Genomic DNA, 27,367 nt, shown 5'->3' on the forward strand with positions numbered 1-27,367 from the left:
GTTGTTCAGATTTCAGCATCAGATATCAGATATCCCATGAACGAAAAAAAAACCTGTCCTTTTAAATGGTGGCTTTGTTTTATACGTACAGCTTTGTGTGCCATTCTGTGAAGAAGTGAAAAGCAAAGTCCCATTGACAATTTCTGGCTCAGAGACATTATCAAAGAAACCCCTACTTATTCTAGATGAGCCATAGAATCATACAGCACAGGAAGAGGCCATTCAGTCCATTGTACCTGTGCTGGCTTTTGAACAAGCTATCCAATTAGTCCTACTCACCTGATCTTTCTCCATAGCCTTATACATTTCTATTTTATTATGAGTGCTTCCATTTTTTTGGTAAATTTTGAAGATTTGTGTTTTAAAACTGAAAAGGTTCCATAGATGCTGGAACTTTGTGTGTGTGTGTTTTTTTTTAAGGGAGGTCACCAGAATGTTTTTGGACTGAGCTTGAAAGCAAACAATTACTGGAAGGCACCTGTCTGCAGATAATAACCCAGCAGGGGTTGTTTTGGACTTGGGGAAATAAGTTTACAGAGAAGTGACAGGTCAAGATTTATAGGGGTCAAGAAGCTTGTCTCTTGTGACATTGTTATGGTTTCACTATGGACAGTGAATTGGGATAGGAACAGTGGTTTGAAAAGGAGTTGGAGAAAACTTGCCATGAACCACAAAACCACCCCAACTCAGTCCGTTCCGGCAGTTTGGGAAAAGCCTGCCAGTTTTCCATCTCTTGAGGAGCTGAAGAGCAAGTGTAAGAAGCAGACTGAAACTGTGGCTGCATTCCTCCTGTAAGGCCTGTGTCTGAAACCTCTGTTGCTGCATTTTCCCTGGAAAGCCTGCCCAAACTGATCTTCAACGTTGCCTGAAAAGAACTGTTCTAGGAAGATCCCAGTGACAGCTGTCTATACGCATTTGGAACGCCAAAACAAAAGAAAGGACTTCTTTCCATATCTTCTCTTTCTTCTTCAAGAATTATCAAGTATTTAACCCAAGTGCTTATTTTGTCATTTTTTTGTAATAGATCCCTAAAATGCGAATCCCTTTATTTTTCCGTTAACAGGTGTATCTGTTTGTGTGTGTGAGGGGCTAAGGTAAAAAAAGGAATTTTAATATTTCAATCTATATGTTTATGCTTTACTTCATTACTGGTTAAGACTTGTTTTATAATAAACTGATAATTTTGTTTATTAAAGAAAACTGGTTGGTGTGTTTTATTCTGGGATAAAAATAGAGTCTATGATTGACCATATTGGTAGGTGGGGAAAAAATTTAAATATATGTTGTGACCTGTGGAGAAGTGGAACTAGAGTAAACAGTGCATTCCTCCCGCCTCAGTCGTAACATATAACTGGGGGCTTTTTGCGGGACAAACCTAATGCCGACTATGTACAATTGTAAGTGGGGTAATAATAATTGAAATAGGAAAAGTAAAAGAAAAAAACAGGTTTCTTGTGCAGTAAATTAAAGTTTACTCTACAGGAATGTCTCTATCAGTTGCTGCAATTTTTCTGGGGAAGGGGGATGTATCCCTGAGTGATTTGAGACACTTAACCAAGGTTAAACTAAAGGATTTGGCAGAACTGTTGGGGTTAGAATTAAAACCAGGAACTAGAAAGCAGACATAGTTGAAGTAATAATACAACATTTGCAATTGGAAGAAGAAGAAAGCAAACGGGAGGGGAGTGCAGTTGAATTAGCTAAAATTCGGTTACAGATGAGGCAGCTTGAACTTGACAAAGGAAAAGAAATAGAAATGAGAAAACGTGAGTAGGAAAAATAATTGAAAAAACTTGAGTTTGACAAAGAATTGACAATGAAAAATCTTGAACTAGAATTTCGAAGAGAAGGAAGGGAATTTGAAGATAAAAAGCTGGAACTAAAACAACAGGGTGGCCTTGACTTTAAGGAAAATTCTGGTGAGGAAAGATCTGACTCCAGCCCATGACCCAGTGGAGAGCTGTTTAAATTTGTGCAAGCCCTCCCTAAGTTTGAGGAAAGGGACGTGGAGGCATTTTTAATTTCTCTTGAAAAGATAGCCAAACAGATGAAATGGCAGAAGGAAAGCTGGACACTGCTTATGCAAAGCAGGTTGATGGGCAGAACTCATTACGTTTACGCCATGCTTTCTGAAGAGGATTCTGCAGATTATGAGATGGCAAAAACAGCTATTCTCGCTGCATATGAGTTAGTCCCTGAAGCTTACCGTCAGAAACTTCAGAAGATCTGGAGACTGTCTGGGCAGACTTCTATAGAATTTGAAAGTGTAAAGCAAATTAATTTTGATCGTCAGGTACAGGCACTAAAGGGAGAGGTCATTTATGAGAACCCGAGGGAATGAATTCCCCTGGAAGAATTTAAAAATTCACTACATGGGTTCTTACTAACAGAGGGAGAGGACCAGAAGGTTTCAACAACCAGACAGACAGCGGAAATTGCTGATGATTATGAACTTCTTTATAAGCCCAAACCCTTTGTCCGTTAGCCCTACAAACCTGAGAAGGATAGAAGGTGGGAGGGTGAAAGGAAGGCAAGTACCCAGGGACAAGAAGGGACAGCTGGGAAGGCCCCGGGATCTCCTCAGGCCAGAAAGGAAGGTGCTGAGAGTGGAAATGAGGTCCACAAGCCTAAATAGTACCATTGTCCCAAGGTGAGACACCTTCGTGCAGAATGCTGGAAGTTGCAGGGTAAACCGATGGGACTTATTAGTGTACATAAAGCCAATGCAGAGAAAGGGGCCCTGACCGAGAGTATGGCAGATCAAGCTGTAACTCTGACTGCAGCTGTAAGACTAAATACAAAAATGACTGAGAGTGCAGGGATTGTGAATAAGATACCTGAGAATTATAGGGAATTTTTGTTGAAAGGAAAAGTAACTCTTTATCCCTCAAGTGAGGCAGGTAAGCCTATAGTTATATATAGGGATACAGGCACCACCCAAACTCTTTTGCTGGGGAAAGGCACAACCAGAGAGCACACTGAATGCCAAGGTTTTAGTGAATGGTGTTGGCAGGGAGTATATATCTGTACCTTTGTAGGGGGTGGGGGGGGCGGGGGTGGGGTGGTGGTGTGGGGGAGCCCAGAGTGTGATCAAATGTCTGGAAGGGTAACTGTAGGAGTTGCCAGTACACGGAGTTGATCTACTCCTGGGGAATGTTTTGGCTGGAGCAAAGGTAGTAGCTTCTCCAGTAGTCATGGAAAAACCAAGTGAAGTTAAGGAGACAGAACAGTTGCAGGAAAGGGTTCCAGGAATTTTTCCTTCATGTATAGTGACCCGAGCAATGGCTAAACAAGTTCCATTGTCAGAGGTAAAATTGGCACCACAGTCAAATAGCCGAATATCTTCTCTGTTCACGGCTCATCAAGCCGATCCAGAGTTAAATAAAGTGGCGCAATCAGTTCTAACTGAAGCTGAGGCAAAAGGAATTCCAGAAGGCTATTACATTAAAGATGGGATTCTGATGAGAAAGTGGAGACCTCCTCACAGACCTGCGGACGAAGAATGGACGGTAGTTCATCAGATAGGGGTACCACCAAAGTATTACCGGGAACTATTAAAGATAGCCCATGAAATTCCTATAGTGCAACATGTGGGGATCTGAAAGATCCAATCACATATAAGTCGACATTTTTACTGGCCAGGTCTTTCCAAGAATATGGTGCAGTTTTGTAAAACGTGCCATATGTGCCCGATTGTGGGAAAACTGCAATCTGCCATAAAACCAGCACCTCTAGTTCCCATATCAGTTTGTGGGGAACCATTTAGTAGGGTGTTGGTAGACTGTGTAGGACCCTTACCGAAAACAAAAACGGGACACCAATATATACTCACTATCGTGGACATAGCTACTCAGTTCCCAGAGGCCATTCCCTTGAGAACAATATCTGCTAAGGTAGTGGTAGAGAATTTGACCCAGTTCTTCACTAGATATGGATTACCGATTGAGATTCAGTCAGATCAAGGTTTCAATTTTATATCTAAAAGTTTCCAGGAAGTCATGGGTAATTTGGGTACAACACAGTTAAAGTCTTCAGCCTACCACCCACAGACACAAGGAGCTTCAGAAAGGTACCATCATACCCTCAAAATGATGATCAGGGCATAATGGCATGAATATCCCCATGATTGGGATAAAGGACTAGAATTTCTTTTTTTTGCCACTAGGGATTCACCTAATGAGTCTACAGGTTTTAGTGCTTTGAATTAGTTTATGGACATGAGTGGGATAAATCTTCTGTGCTAGATTGTGTATCCATGTTCTGGGAATGGCTCATGAGTGCTTGCAAAGTGGCTCAGGAATACCTTAAAACTTCCCAAACAACTATGAAGAAATGGGCAGACAAGCATGCCAGGACCCGAAAATTTCAACCGGGGATGAGGTGTTAGTATTAATGCCTTTTCAGGGTGAACCGCTAAAAGCACAGTTCAGTGGTCCATATAAAGTGGTCAAGAGAATTGGTGAGATAAGTTATTTTACTGACGTCCCAGATTGCCGGAAAAAAAATTGGCTGTGTCATATTAAAATGTTAAAACAATATTATTGCCGGGAGGAGGATAAGCATGCACAGGTGTGTCAGGTAGTAAGGACAGTGAAGAATGAAAGGGATAGTGAGGATGAGGCAGAAGGAAGCCCAGACAATCTCAAATTGAACCTCCTACTTTCCAGTTAGCTAATACTGAATTGTTAGAGAGATTAGACACTATGCTTTCATATTTAGATGCAGAACAATGAGAAGACCTAACAAGGCTACTCACAGCATTTAAAAGTGTCTGTAGGGATAAGCCAGGATGTACAACCTTAGCCACACATGATGTGGATATAGGGGAATCCTTTCCTATAAAACAGCATCCTTACCTCTTAAGTCCAGAGAAACAGGCCCAGGTAAAAGCAGAAATCTAATACATGTTGGAAAACCACCTAATTGAACCCAGCCAAAGCAGATGGAGTTCCCCAGTGGTGTTAGTGCCTAAGCCTGATGATTCAACTAGATTTTGCATAGAATACAGAAAGGTTAATGCAGTAACAAAGGCAGACTCCGACCCCACATTTCTTACAAAAATAGATTTGTTAAAGGGATACTGACAGGTTGCTTTAACACCCCGAGCTAAAGAAATATCGACCAGACGGTCTTTTCCAATGCCGAGTGATGCCATTCAGGCTAAAAAATTCCACAGCAACCATTCAGAGATTACCGAGTGGTAGCCAGTGTTCCTAACTGTGTGGTTTACCTTGATGATGTGCTGGAACTAGAATGAACAATGCACTCCTCTCGCCTTGGTCGTAACAATTTTTAAGTATATATCCACTTCTACTTTGAAATTGAATTTGCTTCCAACACCCTTACAGGCAGTGCATTCCACATCATAACAACTCACTGCATTAAAAAGATGTCTCCTCTTCTCTCCCCATGATTTTGTGCCAATTATCTTAAATCCGTGTCCACAGGTTACCAAACCTTCTGCCGGTGAAAACAGTTTCTCCCCATCTACTCTCTCTTATATATATTCAACTATATATTTGTTTTGTTTATGGTACTTAAAGAAACATCAGCTTTGAGCATTAGGGTGACTTGATCACAAATCTGACAACCGCAGACTGTAAATGCTACCTTAAGGGCTCGTGGAGCCAGGATTTCAGGGGAAGATTCCTCAAGGCCCAGTTCCCGTCGTCTTTCTGCTCTGACTTCTGCATAGCTGCAAATCAGAGGAATGAAACCAAAAAAATTCATGCTAATTATTTGTACTGTGCAGAAAGTGTGACAGCTTGTGACATCAGCAACATTGTAGACATCTGCTTACATTATTGGTCAAAATTGTACATCAAGTGAAAAGTTACAACTGGCTAAGTTAACAAATTAATATATTATACTTTGAAGTTTGCAAAGCATTAAGAAAATGCTATTATTGACTGTCATGCAGGCCCCCACCTGCCAAGAATGAGGCACATTAATTTTGCCACATGGACCTTAAATTTCAAATTGTTGCTGGGAAGAAGAGAAGGCCTGTTACAAGAGGTTGCCAGGCACCTGGCTGGAAAAACATTTTTACATATTAACAGACACTGCTTGGAACAAAGGAGCTATCCCCTGCTCCAATACAATACATAGAACAGACCTGGGCAAACCAGTCGGTCATGTGACTACCCTGCTGGCCAACTAGGGGAGTTTTGAATTGTAGAGACAGTGTTTGAACTGGCAGAAAGCTCTTTGCTCCTGGATTAAAAAGACCTCCTCTCCTGTCTGCTCCCATCTTTTTTTCACGGAACTCCAAAAACCGACTGAAGACCCATGAACCTCAAGATAGAAAAGTCTCCTACAGTGAACAAGGTTTAAGAAGAATACTGGGCCCCAATGAAAAGCAAGACTGACCTACAATCAAGGACTACAGTGTGCTCGAAGAACCGTAACAACAACTCTTCGGATATTGCCTCAAACCTTTCCACTTTATTTTTCTTTTGCTCTTTTCTGTCTCTATTTATATGTGTGTATTGCATGTGCATACTAGCGTGGGCACGTCGTGTATCCGTAGGTATCAACTGAATTAGAGTTTAAGTTTCTTCTTAAAAGGTTTCACCTTTCTTCTTTAAACCTAAGAAAGCCTGTTTGTGTTTGTTTCTTTACCTTATAATCGGAAAGCAGTGAACGAGGATTCACCCAGGGGGAGCTAAAAACACAGTGTGTTTAAAAATGAAACCCTGTTACAGTAAGATCAGGTGAAGACTGAAAGGGAACACTTGACCTCTTTCTCACCTGGTCGTAACATGACCAATTGAAATAATGTGAGCGATGTTCAAACTATATATACACACAGAATTATTACTGCCAGGCATGAACTGAATATCATTCTAGGGGACAAATATTGCAAGCACTGAGATATTCAACTATTTAAAACTCTAACTTGTTCTGCACACAGGTTTTCAGTGTAACGCAGACTGCATGAACAGTTTGGGATCTGGTTTTGAATCTCTTCATACACTTGTAGATAGATATTTTTGTTTGACTTCAAACCATTCAGACACAAAATGTCAGCATTGCTGGCCTCTACCTCTACAAGTACATTGGCCACACATGGCCAGCAAGCAAAGCAAGGTGGATCTGGAACTGTCTTAATTTCTTGTGCTCTTCCTTCTTTTGCTCGTCAAGGGACAACATAGCAAAGTACAAGGCATTAATATTCTAAGTTTTGTCTGATAACATCCCTGTGACGTGTCCAAGGACAGTTTACGCTTTTAAAGGCGCTGTACAAGTTGTTTTATAGATTGCAATACGTTACGTGCACTGTGCTGTATGTAGCTGCCTAGCTTTTAACATTGTTGCCGTGTAGCCTGCGATAATGCTTATGATGAGGATAGGCTGGAAGTTTGAATTTGTGGTGAGTGCCTCAGTTTGCTATAGGACGATAGTGGGCTGGATTTTCATTCCAGGGTTCCGATGCCGGGTTGGAAACCTGGAACTGCTGATGGCGGGACACTGGAAGCGATTTTCGAGGAGGTGGCCAATTAAGTGGCTGTCTCTGGATGCCCATCCAATTAAGGATGGATGGCACACTCCCGAGGCTGCACCAAGAGATCAGCAGCCCCACTATCAGAGGTGGGAGCTGCCGATGGGGAGGAGAAAGAGAGGGTGCCTCAAGATGGACCTCTGGACACTTTTTATAAAGGTGAAATAAAAAGTGGCCACAGGTGCCAGACTGTTACGGTGGAAGGGGAGTCCCTTCACAGGGCGGCCACAGCTGTGCCCATCTCACAATTGCAGTCATAAAAATTACAAATGGGGCATTGCCCAACACCCCCCCCCACCCCGCCCCCGTCTGCCACTGGGAGGCCGCCTCCATTCATCAGCAGGATTTGGCCTCAGTGGGGGGGCCCAAATGTCAACTGGAAAATTCCAGCTGGCGTATGCACAGTGGCCTTAATAGGCCTTTTAAGGGGCTTAACTGGCTGCCCGCCAATGCCGACAGGTAGTTGTCAGCCCCTGCAACCAGCCTCTTCGAATATAGGCCCAATGGCGGGAACGTGCTGCCAAACTGGCATGCTGGCCAGCAGTGGGAAATTGTGGGCTCACCTGCCTTCATTCCCACCTCCGCAGCCCTTCCAAAACCCCGCCCAACCAAGTCTACCAAATTTACTTACAGTAGGTTTTGAGTTTGTTCTAGGTATGTTTCATATTGCTGGTGCATCACCATGATGTTGGCTGGAGGATACAGTGGAAGTGTGCGAGAGACTTGCTGAGAGACAGTGAGCTACAATGAGTAAAGTGCTTTTTGATTGATTCTGAATGCCAGTCAGTGAAAGTGACTACGTAGTGTGTGTTTTTTTCTTTATTCCTAAGGCATTCTCCTTCAACTGCAGGTGGGGGAATGAACTCATTAAAAGAAAGTGCCATGTGCCTAGAAGACATCTTTGCTGAGAATAAGATTGTTGAAGTGTGTGTGGTTGCAATGAGATAGTCTACAGTGAGAGGGCACTATAAGTACTTAGATTCAACAGGTCGCTGTGTATGAAACAATCTTGCTCGGAAAAAGTTACTCACTGTTTCTACCATATTGCTTGTTAAAAACCAGCAATTATTGAATTTGAATCATAAACTTTATTTATTTATATATAATTTTATCGCATGGAGAGAGTCACCAGTTCAATTTGGTAGCACTCTGACCTTTGAGTCAGAAGGGTTTAAGCACCGCGCCAATCCGCTCCAAGACCCGTGCTCATGATTTGAGCTGATACTTCTGCTGCAGTGTCAGAGGTGCCGTCTTTTGGATGATGCATTAAACAGGCTCACTGTTTGTCTGCTCAGATGGATGTAAAAGACTCCACGACTCTATTGGAAGAAAAGCAGGAAATTCTCTGGGTGACTTGGCCAACATTCATTTCTTACCCGACACCAGAGAAACAGTTTAATTGGTATTTCATGTAATTTGCTGTTTGTGGGATCTTGCTGTGTGTAAGTTGGATAACGTGCTTGCTTATGTTACCACAGCACTTCAAATATAATTCATTTGGATGTCGGCACTTTGGAATATTCTGATTATGTGATAAAGTATAATATAAATGCTAGTTCTCTCAATTTACCAGCAAATTTTTACTTGAAGACTCTACTTTGACATCAACAGCAACATTAACTTGTATTTATATAGCACATTTAATGCAGGAAAATGTCCCAAGGGGTTTCATAGGAGTGTTATCTGGTAGAATTTGTCTCTAAGCCACGTAAGGAGATATTAAGACAGGTGACCTAAAGCTTAGGCAAAGAGGTAGGTTTGAGGGACTGTCTTACAGGAAGAGTTAGGGAGAAACATGGAGAGGATGAGGGAGGGAATTACAGTGCTCAGGGCCTAGACAGCTGAAAGTACGGCTGCCTGTGGTGGAGTGAAAGAAATCGAGGGTGCACAATAACCCAGAATTGCAGGAGTGCAAAGTTCTTGGTGGGTTGTAGGGCTCGAGGAGGTTACAGAAATAGGGAGGGGGAGGGGGCATGGCGAGGTCAGACGGATTTGAACACAATGAGAACAATTTTAAATTCGAGGCATGGCTTGACATGTAGGTCAGAGAGCACAGGGGTTGCTGGGTGAATGGGGCATGGTGTGAGTTATAAGATATGGGCAGCAGAGTACTAGGTCGGTTACATTTGCTGCATCTGTGCTAGTACTCTTGACTTTCCATGCAGATTTTATTCTGTATGATTGCTGTCTGTGCAGCACTGCATTTTTCTCCAACGTGCAAAAGAAAACAAAAGACTTGCATTTATATGGCATCTCCAAAGCCACCGGACATCCCAAAGTGCTTTACAGCCAATGTAGTCACTGTTGCAATGTGGGAAACAGCCAATTTGTAAACAGCAAGATCCCACAAACAGCATTGTGATCATGACCAGATAATCTATATTTGTGATGTTGATTGAGAGAGAAATATTGACCAGGATACCGGGATAACTCCCTTGCTCTTCAAAATAAGTGCTATGTGATCTTTTAACGTCCACCTGAGAGGGCAGACAGGATTTAATATCGCATCTAAAAGACAGCACCTCTGACAGTACAGCACTCCCTCAGTACCAGAGCGTTAGCCTTGATTTTGCACTGAAGTGGGACTTGAACCCACAATCTTCTGCCTCAGAGGTAAGTGTGCTACCCACTGACCCACAACTGATAGCAATGCTAGATTATAATGCATTATTGCCAGTACATCACTGATTTAAAAAATGATCTGGTGACAAGGCACTAAGCAATCACCACAGCTGCTGCCAATTCTGGCACTGTTGATCCCACAATGCATTCTGTTACACGCATCGCAGTCTAGCGATACACACATACGTGATGTGGCCGAACATACCTGTGCCATGCATGTGTAAAAACCGGGAAACTCTTACAGCTTCCTGCACCAGCTGCTGCTGAAACAGAATAGGTACGGTACTGGTACTAGCAGATTGAAGTCAATTAACACACTGGGCAATGTTTTTTTTAAAGGGGCTGCTTTATTTTGTGAACCACTGAGCACAGAGCTAAGTTAGTGGAATGACAATGCTGAAGACATTTTTTTTATCATTGTTACAAGAATATGATAGCACCTTTTAAAATTTTTGGGCTTTTTTGCTCTGTGAAACGTTATTTCCTCCCCCTCTCCCACCACCCCCCACTGCCCCCACCCCAGGCACACATGGTGATATGCACTTGTATATTGTTAAGTGAATACTGAAGCAGCCCGTGTCCTGATGCAGCAAGACCTGGATAACATCTAGGCTTGGGCTGATAAGTGGCAAGTAACATTCGCACCACACAAATGTCAGGCAATGACCATCTCCAACAAGAGAGCATCTAACCATCTCCCTTTGACATTCAACAGCATTACCATCGCTGAAGCCCCCACTATCAACATCCTGGGTGTTACCATTGACCAGAAACTGAACTGGACCAGCCACGTAAATGCTGTGGCTAAAAGAGCAAGTCAGAGGCTGGGAATTCCGTGGTGAGTAACTCAGCTCCTGTCTCCCCAGTGCCTGTCCACCATCTACAAGGCACAAGTCAGGAGTGTGATGGAATACTCTCCAGTTGCCTGGATGGATGCAGCTCCAACAACACTCAAGAAGCTCCACACCATCCAGGACAAAGCAGCCCGCTTGATTGGCACTCCATCCATGAATATTCACTCCCTTCATCACCGACGCACAGTGACAGCAGTGTGTACCATCTACATGATGCACTGCAGCAATGCACCAAGTCTCCTAAGACAGCCCCTTCCAAACCCGCGACCTCTACCACCTAGAAGGACAAAGGCAGAAGATGCAGATGGGAACACCACCACCTGCAAGTCACACACCATCCTGACTTGGAACTATATCGCTGTTGCTTCACTGTCGCTGGACCAAAATCCTGGAACTCCCTTCCTAACAGCACATGGGTGTATCTACACCCCAAGGACTGCAGCAATTCAAGAAAGCAGCTCACCACCATCTTCTCAGGGGCAATTAGGGATCGGCAATAAATGCTGGCCAGCCAGCGATGCCCGCATCCCATGAATGAATTGAAAAAAAACTAGATAGCCCTCTGATGCAAGTAAACTCATTGTAGTTATTATACTTCTCCTGTAATTCCTTTGCTATTCTTTGAGGGGAATGCTCTCGAGGGTCTGGGAATAAAAGTGGTTAGTTAGTACCTCACTAATGGGAGTTTTTCTTTGAGCACAAGCTGCTGAAATTAGTACCAAATTTGAAAAGCTTTTAGCAGACAGCCTTTAATAAAAATTGAACCTTAAAAAACACGCCAGCAACTGTGATTCTGGGCTGGATTTTAGTTCTGGGTTCGGGACCCTGATGTTGGGTACGTTTCAGGGTCCTGACATTGCATCGTGTTGAGACTTTTTTTACAGTCTGGTCAATTAGTGGCCATGGAATGCACCCACCGTCCACTTAAGGATGGAGGTTGGGCTCCAGAGGCTGAAGTGCCAATACGATGCCCTCCAGCACTCACAGATTGGCAGCTCCACCATCAGAGATGAGAGCTACGATGTACGCAGGAAAGAGAGAGTGCCTGAAGATGGAGGCATCCTCTGAAGGCTTTTATGAAAGGTTAGATTAAAACTGGGCACGGCTGCCACATCGCTACTGTGGAGGGAATCCGTCCACAGGGCGGCCTGTGGCTGTAGCTGCGGCTATCTTAGTATGTCGGCTGCGGTGGTTTAAACTGATGGTGGAGTGCTGGTCCTCCCAGTCGGCCATCAGGAGGCCACCTTCATACATCAGCCAGGTGATCGACACTGCAGGAGAACCTGTTAATCAACCTCAGAACATTGGGCTTAATTGGCCCTTTAATTGCCTTAATCGGCTATTGCTTCTTGTGGATGGGTAGCTGTCACTCCCCCGAACCTGCAACTACCAAAATAGGTCAGAGGCGGGAACATGCTGGCAAACTGGCATGCCACTCTTGGACAGCAATTATGCAGCCCTCCTCCGTCCAGTCCCACCTCTGACTGGAATTGAAAATTCTGTCCGCTATCTCTGTTAAAAGGCCCACTGCACATACATCAAGCACCACCATGGGTCAGAACATTATGGGCTGGCTGTGCACCTGAGTTAATGACTCACATTATCGGCAGCAAATACCCCCTGCCCCTAGCATAGACTCATGACTTCCCTCAACAAAGCCTCATTTTGCTTTTCTTACCCAAGCTGCACAGGGTAATACACTAAAACTTTACACTATTTTTCCTGACAATTTACATTTGAAAATAATCACCTGACAAATGTGCAAAGTGATGATTTCAAAGAAAAAGCTGAAAAAAACCTCACTTTGAAATATGAATCATTCTACCAATTTTCAACCTGGCTCAGAGAGATGGATATATTTTGTTTGCGTTGCAAGGGTTAGCTGGAGCTGTAAAAGGGTGAAATTCAGTGCAGGCAAGATATTGCAGTTTGCACATCAGCCAGTGATGTCCTCAAGCATGTTATTCTCATTCTTAAGCAGGGGCACTGGAAAGGAAAGGTTATATAAGCAATGTGACTTGCAGCCACAGTCTCCCTCTACGTGTTACCGAAAACCATAGCAAACGTACCTCACGACAATGTGTGTGCAGACAATAAACTCAGGCTTGGAATTCCACTGGTGGTAGGTGATGTAGTAATGGGTCTGGAGCCAAATCCATCGCTGTCCTTTGGTCAAAAAACGATAATAACAAGATTTGCCCTTTCCAAACTGCATCACTGCACAGAATGAGCAAACGTGTAAGTGACATGCCATTATATATCCATTTCAAGTTTCAACTTTAAAAAAAACATACATTTCTTTCTATTTTGTGGATGGCGATGTCCTTGTTTTAAGTTATTCCTGCTTCTACATTTACCTTGAGAGTACAACACAGTAATAGACCATTCGGTCCAACTGGTCTATGTTGGTATTTATGCTCCACACAAGCCTCCTCCCACCCCTGTTCATCTAATCCTATCAATAGGATTCTATTAATTTCTCCCTCATGTGTTTATCGAGCTTCCCCCTAAATGCATCTATGTTATTCACCTCAACTATTCCTTGTGGCAGCACATTGTACATTCTCACCACTCTCTTGGTGAACAAGGCTGCACCCAGGATCCAAGGTGTAACAAGGGTGGCCTGGTGTTTGCTAGTCAGTTGATTTCCCCCCTCACCCCTCTCTCTATCTTTCTTTCTCTCTTTCTGGGGAAAGGACATAGCCAAGACCTGGATTGACATAGAATACTATGATGAAGACATAGAAACTGGATTGGGACTCCTCATACTCAATTCGCAAAAAATTCTTACATCCTGCAGGTGGAACAATCTTTCATCAGTTTGAGCTGGATTTGAAACAAAATATTCAATATTCAGGGACTGTTAAGGGCAACAGGGTAAGAGCATTTCCTTATGGTAAATTTTTCCGTGGCACTTTAAGCTAGCGGTTTTTCTCTTTGTGGACTATGTAGATGAGAAATGTGGAGGTTCAGAGGCCACGTGAAATAGGAGTAGATTGCGTTGGTGTGACAAATATACAATGTTGGACAGATTATAAAGGAGACATTCCAACTTCCTTCCATTCATTTAGCATCTGGCTACAAACCCAGGGAAATCTCCTCTATAGCGTTTAATCCATGTTCTCATCAATCAGTGTCTATAGGGTAGATCTTGACATATTGTGCGATATTGCAAACCAGGTGACAGCGAGTCAATTTTTTTATTTTCATTGACTTCAAATCAGGAGAGATATAAAATGGGCAGTCGACTTGTTGTCTTAGCACACAATAAATCAAGGTCTACTCATACATCTCTAATCTTGATGCATGAAGTTGAGATTCGTCCACCAGAGAAAAGCAACACTGAGAATAAGCACTTTCCAAACCTCCAGGCAATAATTCAAACAGGACAAAGCAGAAAAGAGACATAAAAAGAAAGTAGAGATAGGACTGAAGGTGCTGTGGGATCGGAATTCCTCCTCTTCCCCACCACCACCCACCCACAACTGGACTTTAAAACTGGACTTTGTGGAGTATGGGGAAGGAACCCCAACCCCCACGGACACTCGTGCTGTGAATAAGAGCCAAACCTCAACACAAAGCACACAGAGTTCCGAAGAAGGGTTACTGACCCAAAACGTTAACTCTGCTTCTCTTTCCACAGATGCTGCCAGACCTGCTGAGTGGTTCCAGCATTTCTTGTTTTTATTTATTGCACACAGAGGCAGGCTGCATTCCGATGAGTCAATTTTCAAACATCCCAACATCACAACAGAACTGATACTGTTAAAGGACTGGAATTTGGGACATTATCATAACAGTGAGACAGGATAAATGCCAGCATGTTAAGTAATTGGGGAGGCCATTGTTGCAACTAACTGGCCTTAGAGCACAGCATTCACTCCTGTCAAGACAGGAGAGAAACCTCTTTCATGGATATTAGCTTTGGAGCCTGGGTTGCATCACCTTGGTGGAGTTCATTGTTCTCGGTCAGGAAAATCACATCAGCACTAAATGGATCTATCTGGACCAGGCAGGTAACAGAGGAAAAGGATTAAAAGGTACTAAGCGCTGACCATCCAGCAGGATGACTTCAGGAGATGTGTTCATGATATTTCGATAAGGATCATTATAAAAAGGACAAGATCGAAGGGGTTGGAGCTGCAGTTGTGTGAGGAAAGACAGGGACTGGTCATCTCAGGTCCAGGCCTGAGGGACACGATGTTCAAACCACTGGATAAGGGCGGGAAAAATGTACCCAACGTGGCCCTCATCCTGATGACCACCTTCGTGTGCGGCTGCATCAAGCTGTGTGTAGATCCCCAGTACGCAAACTCCAAGTGTCACTACGTGCTGAGGTTCTATCTGTCCCCGGTGTTGCGAAGGTCACATTGCCGCGGAATGCTCCATGCAGTTGGACTGTGCCGTACCACCTATCCTTCGTGGAGCAGTTTCTGTGGGAAAACACCTTTGACCACCGATCCATCAGGCAGTGATCTGCATGGAATGTCCTCAAGGCCCTACGGGAAAAGGAGACGGTGGATCCTGTCGGATGGTTGCCCGAGCAGACCGCCAAAGTCATTTGGTGGAATGCCTCAAAACCAGAACTTTTAAACAAGCACCAAGATGTAGCTTGGCTGGTGGTGAGAAGGGCCCTCCCCATCAGATCATTCCTGCACGCCCGAAGTCTCGCCCCCTCCGCACAATGCCCCCGCGGTGGCTGTGGTGGGGAAGAGACGGTTGCCCACCTCCTCCTGGAATGTGTCTTTGCAAAGCAGGTGTGGAAAGAGATGCAGTGGTTTTTGTCAAGGTTCATCCCAAGCAGCTCTGTAACACAGGAATCTGTGCTCTACGGGCTGTTCCCAGGGACGCACACCGAGACAAACATCAACTGCTGCTGGAGGACTATCAATTCTGTGAAAGACGCCCTTTGGTCTGCCCGAAACCTGCTGGTCTTCCAGCGCAAAGAGTTGTCCATGACCAAATGTTGCAGACTGGCACATTCCAATGTCCAGGACTACGTGCTGAGGGACGCACTAAAGCTTGGGGCAGCCGCAGCAAAGGTTCAATGGGGAAAGACCACAGTGTAAGGTCCCCCCACCAAGCTGAACTGAGGGGCTGGATCCATGGGAAACCCCTCGAACTGTATCGGGAAAAGTTTCATTTGCTGTAAAATGTAAAAATGTAATTGGCATGACAAATGTGAAATGGAAGGGTTGTGAGGCAACTCATGATTGTAATGAAGCAAACGGACCGCCTTTGCACTGTTTGTATTTTTTGACTTGGTGCTTTTTGAAACTGGTAATGTATTTTTTACAGATTTTTATGAATAAAGTATATTTTGGAAATTTAAAAAAATCTCAGGTCCAGGCCTACAATCAACATTGGTAATGACCAGCTGTGTGGGTGATTGTACGTTTTTCAGTCCAAATCTTGAAGGGGTTTGTACAGTGGGGGCCTGCAGTCGAGAAGGAGGTTCAGGAAAGGTCAACCTGGCTCATGGACCTACAATTCTCACCGAAAGGATTGTAAGTTATCAGCCAAATCCAAGGGGTATTTGGGGCTAAGAGTTTTAAAACAATTTTAAGTGTAGCAACCAAATCCTGGGAGGGTTTGGGTTTTGAATTGAGTAAATTTGGGGCAGAAATGTGGGGTTTTGCCTGTGTGTTTTTTTCGAAAAGGTTTATTTTATAGGTCGTGGTGACTTGAGTGTTTGGGTGAGTTCTGAGGTTAATTCACGGAGGGATTTAAATCGGACTAACCAATCAAGGTGCCATGTGGTGTCCTTTAAATTAGTTTAGAGGTCTTTGAAACAGGGTGTTAGGAGGGTTTTTGTTTTTTTTAAATAAACAAATTTGTGGTTCAGCCTAACCCTGTGTCATGTGCAATTCTGTTCTTGTAATTCCCGAAGTCCAAGAACTGTAGTAAGGGGGTACGGGAATGGAGCTTCTTACAGTTCCTTGGTTCGGAGAATGGATTGGTGGTGTTTGGAAACCACAGGATATAGTTCAGAGAGCCCTGCTGTGAAACAGCTCTCACAAAATCCAAAATGATCAAGCTTTACCAATACAATCACAAATTACTGGGTCATTGTCATTTCCCCCACCATCCAGCCAAGCAAACTGTGCAAAACATAAATACAAGTGAATGCTGTGCTGAGTGCAATTTATTCATACTTAATTATAAATTAGTCCCAACTGAGGGGTTAAGTGTCTGTGGGCTGCTGTGCACTCATGTGGAACACGCTTTCCAGTGCACCTACCTTATTACTGACACTGTCCCTATAACCAACCCCTTAGCTATCACTATTGTATACAACCAGTTACCTACCGTGTTCATGGCATCTTGCTAGAAGTTCCAGGTCATCAACGTGGTAGTAATCATAGCCAGATGTTCCTAGCACTTCGAATGGTAAGTAACCTATAATAGGAGGAGCCCTGATAAAGAGGAACCAGATATATGAAGAGCATTAGTTTTGGAAGAGCTGTAAGCTGTTAATTTGAATCTTCATTCATAGCACATGGAATATAAGTACAGGACGAGAAAAAATAATCCATTTGGCTGGTCACACAAATGAATACCTCTCAATCACATACTTGCTCACATATCTGTGCAGTTAAATATTTCCACACTCTCTGCCTCTAGTGCCTCCCTGGCCAGACCATTCCATCTGTTCACCACCTGTTAGGAAAGTAATTTAATCTGATGTGCCTGTGCCCTTTCCCTCTCCTAACCTAGAACCATGTCACCTGGTTCCAGGGCATGTGGAAATCTCCAACATATTATCAGGGGTTCAATTTATCTTTTCCCTCAAACATCTTGAATATGACACTGAGTTAATTATTTTTCAGCACTGTCTGCAACAATTAACCCAACATAACCTAGATATTTTGTGAATACTGTATATGCATTGCAATTATTTTGCAGAAACACCACCCCCAGCCTCCTGATTTGTGACAGTGGGTTAATTATTTCTCCTGATTTACATTGCTGATGTTTCTTTATTAATGGTAATTACAACAGTGACGACATTTCAGAAGTAAAGCACTTTGGAGCATCCTGAGGTGGTGAAAGGTGCTGTCGAAATACAAGTCTTTCTTGGAGGTTAAATGTGGAGAAATGGCTTTTTGCTCCATCAATCCCTCTTATAAAATGGATCATTCCTCCACTCAGGCCTCCCAGGCCAAGGACAGCACAGGTCAATGAACGGCAACACAGAGCTGCCCTTTCCAATTATGTGACATTTTCATTCTTCAGGCTCTTTTTGTCAAGGCTTGTCAGACTGACTTTGTTGGATGAGGGTCAATTACCCTGATGCCTGCCTGACTGAATCAGGCTTGGTAACCTGGTTGTCCTCTCCATTTAAATGAGTGATGTGACTGTCCTTTCCTGCGTCCAGTCATTTCAAAAATGGGGATCTGCTGCACGCGTTTATGTCTTCTGCCATTTTTAGGATCTCCAGGCCTATTGTGCGAAGATGAAGAAGACTCTTGGGGGTTTATGATATCATCTGCACCTGCCAAATAACAATTGCCATATTGCTCACTTTCAGTCACATTATTCCATATAAAGAAAATGGTTGTATTGGTGGTACTGGAGGCACTAATTATGCACCTGGGTCTTCCGCTGCCTCACCTTTCCAACAGCTGACTGGCTTAAACAGATTCATTCTCAACATTTACTCATCTGATCTATTGAATTGTGTTATAGTTGTGTAAAACACGCCAAGTTAGCAATTATCTTACCTTAGAACATTAGAAAGCGGAGGACAAGAGCAGGGCTGAAGGGCCATCAAGCTCAGTCCTTCCACAATATCATATACCTCCTATCATAAGTTCTAGCTCACCCATTTCATCTCCTGACAGAAAGCTCTGTATAGATGCTCCCTGATCGCTAAAGGTTTAGATATTACTGATTGCTAAAAGTTTAAATGTTCACTGATCTCCAAAGGTTTAGATACACACTGATCACTAAAGGTAATCCGGAACAAATACCAGAATATTCACCTATCCTCACATCGGACTTTTCAAGTTTATGTGACTGTGACAAAGGCAAACTATCCTTCCTCGTTCTTCTCAATCTGTCTACAGCCTTTGGCATGGTTGACCACACCATCCTCCTCCAACGTCTCTCCACCATTGTCCTGCTGGGTGGGACTGCTCTCACCTGGTTCCATTCTTATAGTCATAGCCAGAGAATCATTCGCAATGGCTTCTCTTCCCATTCCCGCACTGTTACCTCTGGTGTCTCCCAAGGATCTACCCATGTTCCTCTCCGATTTCTCATCTACATGCTGCCCCTCAGCGACATCAACTGAAAACACAGCCTCAATTTCCACATGTACGTTTGTAAAACTCCTGGCAAATCTCTACATTGGATTAACTTGCTAATTAACAAAAACTAATTTAAATACTATCATTAAGACTGCCTATTTCTACCTCCATAATATCGCCCAACTCCACCCCTTCCTTAGCTCTTCTGTTGCTGAAACGCTCATTCATGCCTTTGTACCTCTAGACTAGACTATTCCAATGGTCACCTGGCAGCCTTCCACCGTCTATGCTCTGTAAACTTAAGGTCATACTACGATTGCCTGTACACTTCTTTAATTTCATTGTTACACTGAATCTTATACTGTACTTTTTTAAAATTTATGCTTATGATACACCCTGGGTAAAAGTGGCTGAGAGGTGATTTGATGGGAAGCTGTGATTTGGGCCTTCATTGACCAAATCGTAAAAAGGTAAATTTCAGCAGAAATCTCACAGAGTGCGCAAACAGACAGCCTGCTGTGTGAGAACTAAAAGATAAACACCTGAGCAGAATCTCAGAGGCCTCGATATAGTTAGAGCCGAGACAAAATAACTGGATGACAAGGCCACCATGATTTCCTTACTTTAGTCAAGTTTGGCATTGGAATGTTTACCAATTGATAGGAGTGAGTCCGAGTGTGGAAAGCTAGAGGTCTTGAGTGTTTGACCCGGCTTGGGCGGGCAGATGGGTACATGCCATCTTTTGTAATTGGGCCATTCAAATAATAATGAGATAATGATTGGGTTAAGTTGCTTTGCTGTGTTAAGAAGGTGTAAGAAGGGATTCCCGGAGCACAGAGATTGTAGAGGTATTTCGTGTAGCATTGACTGGCATGAGAGTACCTGGGGCATGACCAGGGAATAGTTATGTGGAGGTCGCGTTTCTACCTTGGGTGTAATGGTAATGCTGCTGTGCTTTGATTCTACTGCTCAGAATAAAATATTACCAATCTCACCATAAGGGTTATCACTTCAAATCATTCCAGAACTTGGAAGTGAAGGGGTTAAAGAGTTAATTGACTCTGTTACTCCGAATTCCAACATGCTGATGACACACAGCTCCACCTCACCACCACCTCTCACAACCCCTCCACTGGGCTGAATTTTGTTCAGCTCCCGACCTCGGGCTCTGTGGCAGATGGGGCTGGAAGGTCGACGCCGGGATTGCCGGGCCCAATCTTTCTGGCAGCGGCAAGGCTCCGTGTCGATCCCCCCACCGCTCGGCGATGGGACTCAACATTAAATATTTAAATAAAGGGCATGAATAAATTAACGTACCTTTCACTGCGATCATGTCGGCTGTCCGCAGCCTTCCATGCGGCGGCTGACACTCACATGCCTTCACTTTCCTGTCCAGGGAAAGCTGGCCTCACTGAGGTGGGGAAGGGGGGATCTTAAGATTTTTAGTGTAACAGGGGGCTGAGGAAATGGGGTCAACTCTGCACTTGTAATGTGTGGGGAGGGGAAGGGTGACCTCTGCACTTTGTGCAGTTGAGGGGGGAAAGATCACATATTAAATGTAAGTGTTTTGTGGGTAAGGAGGAATGGGGCAGCCATTTATTTTCTTTGTATGGGGGGTACGGGCTTCAACTACCTTGCATTATATCATATTGGCATGGCAACAAACAGCTAAAACAACTAAATTAACTAAAATGTGCTCTGAAACTACAAGCCATACACTGTCCTAAGTAAAATGGAATTAAAAAAATAAAAATATTTGAGGGTAGCTGATTATTATTATTAAAAGGTTATAAGAACTTCAATAAATTATAATGATAAATAAGGACGATCCCCTCGCTCCTCCCTCCCTCACGTTGAAGCCAAATATAAAGATCAAATCTTTTTTTCTGAATGAAGTAACTTTTATCAGTACCTTGAATAATTTGCAAAAGGAACAGTTTTTGGCAGGAGTTGGAAGGGGTTACAGGGTTCAACAGTACAGGTCTGGCAGCCCTTTAAAAATGGCACCACACCTGCGCAGAGGCAGTTGCTGTCGTTGCAGAGCTCGCACACCGCAATGTAATTGGGGATGGCTGGGGGGTGGGGGGGTGGTGGGGGAGGGGTGCAGACTGCCCAGCGTATGTAGATGAGCCACTGCATGCTAGATCAGCAGCGGGAGAATAAAATTCAGCCCCCTATCTCTGAATTGTCAGACGACTTGTTTGATGGATGACCAGAAATTTCCTCCAACTAAATATTGGGATGACTGAAGCCATTGTCTTTGGTCCCTGCTACAAACTCTGTTCCTAAAACACCGACTCCACCTGTCTCCCTGGCAACTGTCTGAGACTGAACCAACTGAGCTGAGCTTCTGACCGCATAATTTGCAGGGTCATTAAGACTGCTTATTTCCACCTCCATAGCATCGCCCAACTTTCTCCCTTCCTTAGCTCTTCTGCTGCTGAAACGCTTATTCATGCCTTTGTACCTCTAGACTTGACATTTCCAATGGACACCTGGTGGCCTCCCACAGTCTACGCTCTGTAAACATAAGGTCATTCAAAACTCTCCTGCCCATGTCCTAACTCACACCAAGTTTTGTTCACCTATCACCCCTGTGCTTGCTGACATACATCGGTTCCTGGTTAAGCAATGCCTCAATTTTAAAATTGTCATCCTTGTATTCAAATCCTTCCAGGGTGCAGCATCCCACCCTGCACCCCCTCCCCCCCATCTCTGTAGCCTCCTATTCTGGCACCTTTATCAGCCCCGATGTTAATCGTGCCACCAATGGCATATATGCCTTCAACTGCTGAGACCCTAAGCTCAGGAAATCTCTCTCTACCTTTCTATCCTCCTTTAAGAGACTCCTTAAAACCGACCTCTCATCTACCCGAATGACTCGGCGTCAAATTCTGTTTGATAATGCTCCTCGAAAGTGCCTTAGGATTTTTTGTTATGTTAAAGGCACTATGTAAATACAGGCTATTGCTGTTTTTGTTGCTGACTGACTACTGACACGGAACACAAAAGTCCGAGTGTATCAGGCCTGTGTCCTCAGTACCTTGCTCTACGGCAGCGAGGCCTGGACAACGTATGCCAGCCAAGAGCGACGTCTCAATTCATTCCATCTTCGCTGTCTTCGGAGAATACTTGGCATCAGGTGGCAGGACTATATCTCCAACACAGAAGTCCTTGAAGCGGCCAACATCCCCAGCTTATACACACTACTGAGTCAGCGGCGCTTGAGATGGCTTGGCCATGTGAGCCGCATGGAAGATGGCAGGATCCCCAAAGACACATTGTACAGCGAGCTCGCCACTGGTATCAGACCCACCGGCCGTCCATGTCTCCGTTATAAAGACGTCTGCAAACGCGACATGAAATCGTGTGACATTGATCACAAGTCGTGGGAGTCAGTTGCCAGCATTCGCCAGAGCTGGCGGGCAGCCATAAAGACAGGGCTAAATTGTGGCGAGTCGAAGAGACTTAGTAGTTGGCAGGAAAAAAGACAGAGGCGCAAGGGGAGAGCCAACTGTGCAACAGCCCCAACAAACAAATTTCTCTGCAGCACCTGTGGAAGAGCCTGTCACTCCAGAATTGGCCTTTATAGCCACTCCAGGCGCTGCTTCACAAACCACTGACCACCTCCAGGCGCGTATCCATTGTCTCTCGAGATAAGGAGGCCCAAAAGACTACTGTTACTGCCAAGGTTGGAGGAGTGCCCTGTCTTTCTCTCGTTCCACTATTCCTCTGGTCACAACATATATTTAAGTGTTTTAACCAGTTACCGATACGGCCAGTTATAAACTTTATCTATATTTGTTTCAGAATAAAAATCCACCAACCCGGTTTCATTAATAAAGAACAAAATCATTAATTTATTATAAAACAAGACTCATTCAATAAAGGTGCAAAGCTTATTAACACACAGGTTGAAATATGAAGGTATAAATATATTCCCTTCTAAACAAACACACACACACACACACACACACACACACACACACACACACACACACACACACACACACACACACACACGTTAAAGAAAAAATAAAAAGGTTATCTCTGCAGCGATCAACTTTACAAAAACAAAAATACTTTGGCCACATGATTGTTAATTCTTGAAGAAAAAAAGGATAAGATATGAAATGTTCCAGATGACCTTTGGTCTGGCGTCTGGGTACACGTAGACAGGTGTCACTAGTTGCATGCGGTTGTCACTAGGATCTTTTCAGAAGCAGTTTGTTCGGGAGATGTTGAGAGGAAGTCTTGCAGGCTTTTCGGGAGAATTACTGCATCAGTGGGTTTAGCTATCACACTGGATTCTCAGAGGATTTTTCAACACAGGTGGCAAAGGATGAGTTGGACGACTTCTCTCTTAACAGGATACATACCAACAACTGAACTCCAAACCATCCAAAAATGAAACCAAAAGTCCTGAGCCATAAACCCAGACATGTGACTCCTGTTTAAACAACTCCTGTAGCCAGCAAGGCTCCTGCTATTTACTTTGCTCAAGACATGTGATTTCCAGTAAATGTTTGTTTTTAAACAAAGTCTCAAATGTCCTTTCAGTGTCCTTTCCTATTAAAAAAAAAGTCCAGCATCTCCTCAGGTATTTTCCACAGTCTTTTAAACATAAGTCCTCAAAAAATATTAGTAATGGAAGCACATGCATGACACTACCCACCACAAAAAAATCCCCCTCCCTCTGGTTCTGATGAAAGGTCATCAACCCGAAATGCTATCTCTGTTTTTCTCTCCACAGCTGTTGCCTGACCTGATGAGTGTTTCCAGCAATATTCTGTTTTGATTCCCCTTTCGCCTTCTCCAGCACTACAGGAAACCTAATGTTCTGCGGTGTGTTTGATTATCTCAGAACACTTGTACCTACAACCCTGTTCATAGTGAAACATTTATTCACCACTTTTTTTAAACAGTTAATCCACACAGTACTTTTTTTTAGTCATTCATGGGATGTGGGCATCGATGGCTAGGCCAGCATTTATTGCCCGTCCCTAATTATCCTTTAACTGAGTGGCTTACTTCGCCATTTCAGAGGGCATTTAAGAGTCATCCATATTGCTGTGAGTCTGTAGGCGAGACTAGGTAAGGACGGCAGATTTCCTTCCCTAAAGGACATTAGTGAACCAGATGGGTTTTTACAACTATCGACAATGGTGTTATGGACATCATTAGACTAGCTTTTTAATTGCAGATTTATTAATTGAATTCCAATTTCACAATATGCCATGGTGGGATTACCATTGGCGATGGAAATAGGCAGAAGAACTTTGGGAATGGGATACTCGCAGCAGAGATTTAGGAACACAATATGGGGAGCAAGGATTTATCAATAGGAAATGAGGAAACAGGATACAGGCCGTAGAGCTTTGAATGATTGTGGTAAACTACCTGTGGTCCAGGAATAGAAACTTCCACTCTAAACTATGCCGTGATGTAAATTCTTCGCATGATTCTTCAACGTTGCACAGTTCCTGCATTAAAAACAATCTGTCATCAGAAGTGACTGTGGTCAAACGTACAGGAGTGTTGTGATTGTGAACTTTACTACAGTGCAAGCTACAAATATCAATGTCAACAGCACCTTATATTTGTATAGCGCCTTTAACATATGAAAATGTCTCAAGGCTCTTCACAGGGGCATTATAAGAAATATGACACTGAGCTACATAAGGAGGTTTTAGGTCCGATGAGGTAGGTTTTAAGGAGTTTCGTAAGGAGCAAAGCAAGGTAGAGAGGCAGAGGGGTGGAGGGAGGGTATTCCAGAGTTTGGGGCCTAGGCAACTGAAGGCGCGGCCACCAATGGTGGAGTGATTAAAATCAGGGATGCACAAGAGGCCAGAATTAGAGGAGCACAGATAGCTTGGAGGGTTGTGGGGCTGGAGGAGATTACAGAGATGGGGAGGGACGAGGCCATGAAGGATTTGAAAACAAGGATGAGAACTTTAAAATCAAGATGTTGCTTGACTGAGCCAACGTAGGTCAGCGAGCACAGGGGTGATAGGGAATGGGACTTTGTGCCAGTTAGAAGACAGGGAGCAGAGTTTTGGATGACCTCAAGTTGACGGAGGGTGGAATGTGGGAGAGCAGCCATGAGTGCATTGAAATAGTCAAATCAAGAGGTAACGGAGGCATGAATGAGGGTTTCAGCAGCAGATGAACTGAGGCAGGGGTGAAGTTCCTACTGTAGATATTCATTGTGGCAAAGGTTTGCAAACATTTACTATCAAGGTATTTAAAGTTTCAAAGACACATACTATTGAAACGATAATGGGGGAAAAAATGTGAGAATCGCTTTTAGTTGCTTTGGAATTGAGGTTGAAACTATTGTCGGTGATGTTAGCAGATGGAAGAGTCAAAATTGCCCCATCTGCTAATGTAAGAGAGATGTTAACCCAGACATTGATCTTAAATGAGACCTCCAGTAAAATAGTGCATGGGGTCATGTCATATCCGGGCAGGTGGAGGAGGAGAATTTGCCAGGATTTCATCCCTTTTAGTAATTTCCAAAATCTCCATGGAGGAGGGAGGTAAGCACTACTTGTCGCTTTGCTCTTCTCTGTACTCGAATCCAAAGAGGAGATGGCACGATGCCATTCACTGCCAAACATCCTGCCAACTTCATCTCCGATGGAAAATACCCCCATTACTAAGTATTTGCAGCAGAGAAACATTCAACCCAACAGGTCCATACCAGTGTTTATGCTCCACACCAACTTCCTCCCACCCCCTCTTCATCAAACTCCATCAACATTCCTTTCTCCCCCATGTGCTTATCTCTGTTCTCCTTAAATGTATCTATGCTATTCACCTCCTTGTGGTAGCAAATTCCACATTCTAACCACTTTGTCGGTAAAGATGTTTCTCCTGAATTCCCTTTTGAATATATTAGTGACTATCTTATATTTATGGTCCCTAGTTCTGGTCTTGCATGCATGTGGAAACATCTTCCACACGTCTAGCCTAGCAAATACTTTCATAATCTTGAAGACCTCCAACAGTCTTTTCTTTTAGAAAGATAGAAATATAGAATCACAGAAAGATTTTTATGTCTCTGCCAGCTGAAAAGAGCTATCCAGTCTAATCCCATCTTCCAGCTCTTGGTCCGTAGTTCTGTAGGTTATGGCACCTCAAGTGTGTATCCAAGTGTTTTATAAATGTGTTGAGGGTTTCTGCCTCTACTACCCTTTCTGGCAGTGAGTTCCAGACCCCTACCACCCTCTGGTGAAAAATATTACTCCTCAACTCTCCACTAATTGTTCTACCAATTACTTTAAATCTTTGCGCCCTGGTTATTGACCTCTCTGCTAATGGAAATAGATCCTTTCTATCCACCCTAACTAGGCTCCTCACTATTTTATACACCGCAATTAAATCTCCCTTCAGCCTCGTTTATTCCAAAGAAAACAACCCCAGAATTTCCAATCTTTCCTCAGAGTTAAAATTCTTCATTCCTGGCAACATCCTCGTGAATCTCTTCTGCATTCACATCCTTCCTGTAACACAGTGACCAGAATGGTATGCAGAACTCCAGCTGTGGTCTAACTACTGATTTATACAGCTCGAGTGTAACCTCCCTGTTCATATATTTTAGGCCCCTTTTCTAGAGGGAAGTATCTAATCTCCTGCATATGTTGCTCACCACCATGGAATCCTGGTTGAAGTGGGGTCCATGTTGCAAGTTAGCAAACGCCAATCGATTGCAAAGGGAGCAACAAAGGAAGAAGTCAGTGCCTTCAGCGGGAATGATCTGACCCCTGTCCCTATGCCACCAATGAAGCAACAGGTTGGTTCCTGCATCCTGAGCGATCAGGGTAGCCATCCTCATACTAATAGTCACCGTGACTGGAGATAAAGTCAGTACGAGGGCAGTCTGGTGGGCAGATGTCCCAGCCTCCTGCACTTTTGATAGCCCAACAGGAATTCTGTGGGTCCAGTGTCAATGCTTTGCTGATTAGCTTAAATAAGGGACTGATTCGTTGAAATATAGCTTAGGAAAGGCAACCAATTCAAACACTGCAATTTGAACCAATTCAGTTATTTTTTCAAAATGGAATAAACATATTTGATATAAATTTAATATAAAATTGAAAAAATAAACATTAAATAATGAATACATGAAATAAATA

The 27,367-nt window shown here is 43.6% G+C and overlaps 1 protein-coding gene across 1 annotated transcript in view; it reads right to left on the bottom strand.

Moving 5' to 3' along the window:
• Positions 1 to 27,367, bottom strand: part of npas2 (neuronal PAS domain protein 2) — a 192,827-nt gene that overhangs the window by 38,767 nt on the left and 126,693 nt on the right. Inside the window, exons 9-12 of the mRNA XM_068047915.1 lie at positions 24,630 to 24,712; positions 17,287 to 17,393; positions 13,047 to 13,194; positions 5,611 to 5,695 (exon numbers count right to left, since the gene is read on the bottom strand). Coding sequence (XP_067904016.1) covers positions 5,611 to 5,695; positions 13,047 to 13,194; positions 17,287 to 17,393; positions 24,630 to 24,712 — 423 coding nt within the window. The remainder of the gene's footprint in view (positions 1 to 5,610; positions 5,696 to 13,046; positions 13,195 to 17,286; positions 17,394 to 24,629; positions 24,713 to 27,367) is intronic.

Source organism: Heterodontus francisci, chromosome 15 (genome assembly GCF_036365525.1).
Source record: "Heterodontus francisci isolate sHetFra1 chromosome 15, sHetFra1.hap1, whole genome shotgun sequence".
Lineage (NCBI taxonomy): Eukaryota > Metazoa > Chordata > Chondrichthyes > Heterodontiformes > Heterodontidae > Heterodontus > Heterodontus francisci.